A 2,500-nucleotide genomic window follows, 5' to 3' on the forward strand; every position below is an offset into this window, starting at 1 on the left:
TCACCCTCTCTCTCCCCTCCTGGCCCTTACTATCCTTTCCCTTCCCTCCCCTTCCCCCTTACCCTCACCTCCCTCTCCCCCATCCCTTACTCCTCTTCCCCCTTACCACCTTATCCCCTTCCCCTCACCCCTCCCCTACTCCCCCACTCACCTTCCCCTCTTCCTTCTCTTCCCCCTCTCCCCTCCCCTCTTCCCTCTCTTCCCCTCTCCCCTCCCCCTCCCCTTCTCCCTCTCCTCCCCTTACCTCCCCTCCTTCCCTCCCCTCTTTCCCTCCCCGCCCTCCCCCACACACCTTTCCCCCCTTCCCTCTCCCCTCCCCTCCCCCTCCCCTTCCTACTCCCCTCTTCCCCTCCCCTCTCTTCCCCTACTCCCCTTCCCCTTCCTACTCCCCTCCTCCCTCTCCCCTCCCCGCCCTCCCCCACTCATCTTCCCCTCTTCCCCAACCAAGCTCTTGAAAGGCGGCGCGTGGGAGACCGTGAATCCTCGCCCTTCCCTCTTCTCTCTTCTCTCCTCTCCCCTCCCCTCCTCCTCCTCCCCTCCCCTCTTCCCTCGCCTCCTCCTCCCCTTCCCTCTTTTCCCCTACTCCCCCACTAACCCTCCCCTCCCCTCCCACCTTCCCTCTCTTCCCCTCCCCTCCCTTACTCCCCCACCCTCCTTCCCTCCCTACTCTCCCTCCCCTCCCCCTTCCCTCCCCTCTTCCCTCTCTTCCCCCTCCTCCCCTCCCCTCCCCTCCCCGCCCTCCCCCACTCACCTTCCCCTCTTCCCCCACCAAGCTCTTGAAAGGCGGCGCGTGGGAGACCGTGAATCGCTCATCGTTCGTGTACGTGTGTAAGTCGATCGTAATGAGGTGGTGGTCTCGACGTCGAATCCAGGACACCTGCGAGAGAAAATTGGAGGAAGAAGTTAGAGATAAGGAAGATATGGGTTAAGGAAGGAGAGAGAGAAAGGAAAGGTAGGTAGGGAGAGAGGAGATGGAGAGAGGATTTTTTTTTTTTTTTTTTTTTTTTTAGAGAGGGGGGGAGGTTAAAAGGATGGTAATGATGGGGATGGGGATGGGGATGGGGATGGGGAGAGGGAGGGGGATAGGGATGGGGATGGGGATGGGGATGGGGATGGGGATGGGATGGGGATGGGATGGGGATGGGGATGGGATGGGGATGGGGATGGGGATGGGGATGGGGATGGGATGGGGATGGGGATGGGATGGGGATGGGGATGGGGATGGGGATGGAGAGGGATGGGGATGGGGATGGGGATGGGGATGGGGATGGGGATGGGGATGGGGATGGGGATGGGGATGGGGATGGGGATGGGGATGGGGATGGGGATGGGGATGGGGATGGGGATCAGGATGATGGTGATGGTGATGGTGATGGTGATGGTGATGATGATGATGATAATGATGGTCATAATAATCATGAAGAGGATGAGGATGAGATAATTATAATGATTATAACAATGCTGATAAAAATTATAAGAACAGTGAATACTAAGAAATTGCTAAAATGAAAACAATGATAGAATTTATGTTTTGTGGATATAAAGAAATAAGGAAAAAATACATTTACATGACGGCTTATGCAAATGGTGTATGATTTTTAAAGAATGTACATTTTTGAAACGTTCAATAATACCGATAATAAAAACTGTAGATTATGTTTTGGGAAAATGGCCAATTTCCGTAAATCACAAAAAATAAAAAAATAATAAAAAAATAATAACATGCTATATCATTCAATAATATTGAATAAAACTGATTTTTCTAAACATCTGCTACTTTCGCATTTATAACTCATATCAAAGAGACACCTGCATATTACATTTAGAAATAATGTGAAAAGTATTTAAACATCTGCCCTCGCAAGAGACGAGAAAATTACCGTCAAAAGACTGTTTATCACAATGGGGAGCTTAAATATTTTTATTTTCTATTTTTTTTAATCTTTTTTTTTTTTACGTCTTTTCGAGTTGAAAAGTGATGGACAAATGATAGACAAATGATAGACAAAAGATAGAAAAATGATTGACAAATGATAGACAAATAATAGACAAATGATAGACACATCCACTGTAAAACTCCTGTAGATTCAGCAAATAGTCACAGTAAGACACAACACACCCGCAAAATAAATTAGAATATATAGACTGAAAAATGAGCTATACAAATTTCAATACAATACGAATAACAATCACATGTGCATTATCACAAAGATATGTCTCCTGGTATACCTGTTTGCTTCTCTGCAGTTGCCTGATATAGTACGAAAAGATACCTGTAAATGACAGACAGAGAGAGAGAGAGAGAGAGAGAGAGAGAGAGAGAACTATACACGAAATAGCAAGAGAGAGAGAGAGAGAGAGAGAGAGAGAGAGAGAGAGAAAGAGAGAGAAAGAGAGAGAAAGAGAGAGAGAGAGAGAGAGAGAGAGAGAGAGAGAGAGAGAGAGAGAGAGAGAGAGAGAGAGAGAGACAGAGACAGAGAGGCAGAGAGAGAAGAAAAAA

The 2,500-nt window shown here is 48.0% G+C and overlaps 1 protein-coding gene across 1 annotated transcript in view; it reads right to left on the reverse strand.

Annotated features, from left to right (window-relative positions):
- LOC122263113 (zwei Ig domain protein zig-8) overlaps window positions 1-2,500 on the reverse strand; it is a 90,107-nt gene that overhangs the window by 11,461 nt on the left and 76,146 nt on the right. The window contains exon 4 of the mRNA XM_043031434.2: window positions 752-877. Within this exon, the coding sequence (XP_042887368.1) occupies window positions 752-877 (126 nt within the window). The remainder of the gene's footprint in view (window positions 1-751; window positions 878-2,500) is intronic.

This window comes from Penaeus japonicus, unplaced genomic scaffold (assembly GCF_977035675.1).
Source record: "Penaeus japonicus unplaced genomic scaffold, GWHDUDI00000001_assembly GWHDUDI00000004, whole genome shotgun sequence".
In the NCBI taxonomy this organism is placed as follows: domain Eukaryota; kingdom Metazoa; phylum Arthropoda; class Malacostraca; order Decapoda; family Penaeidae; genus Penaeus; species Penaeus japonicus.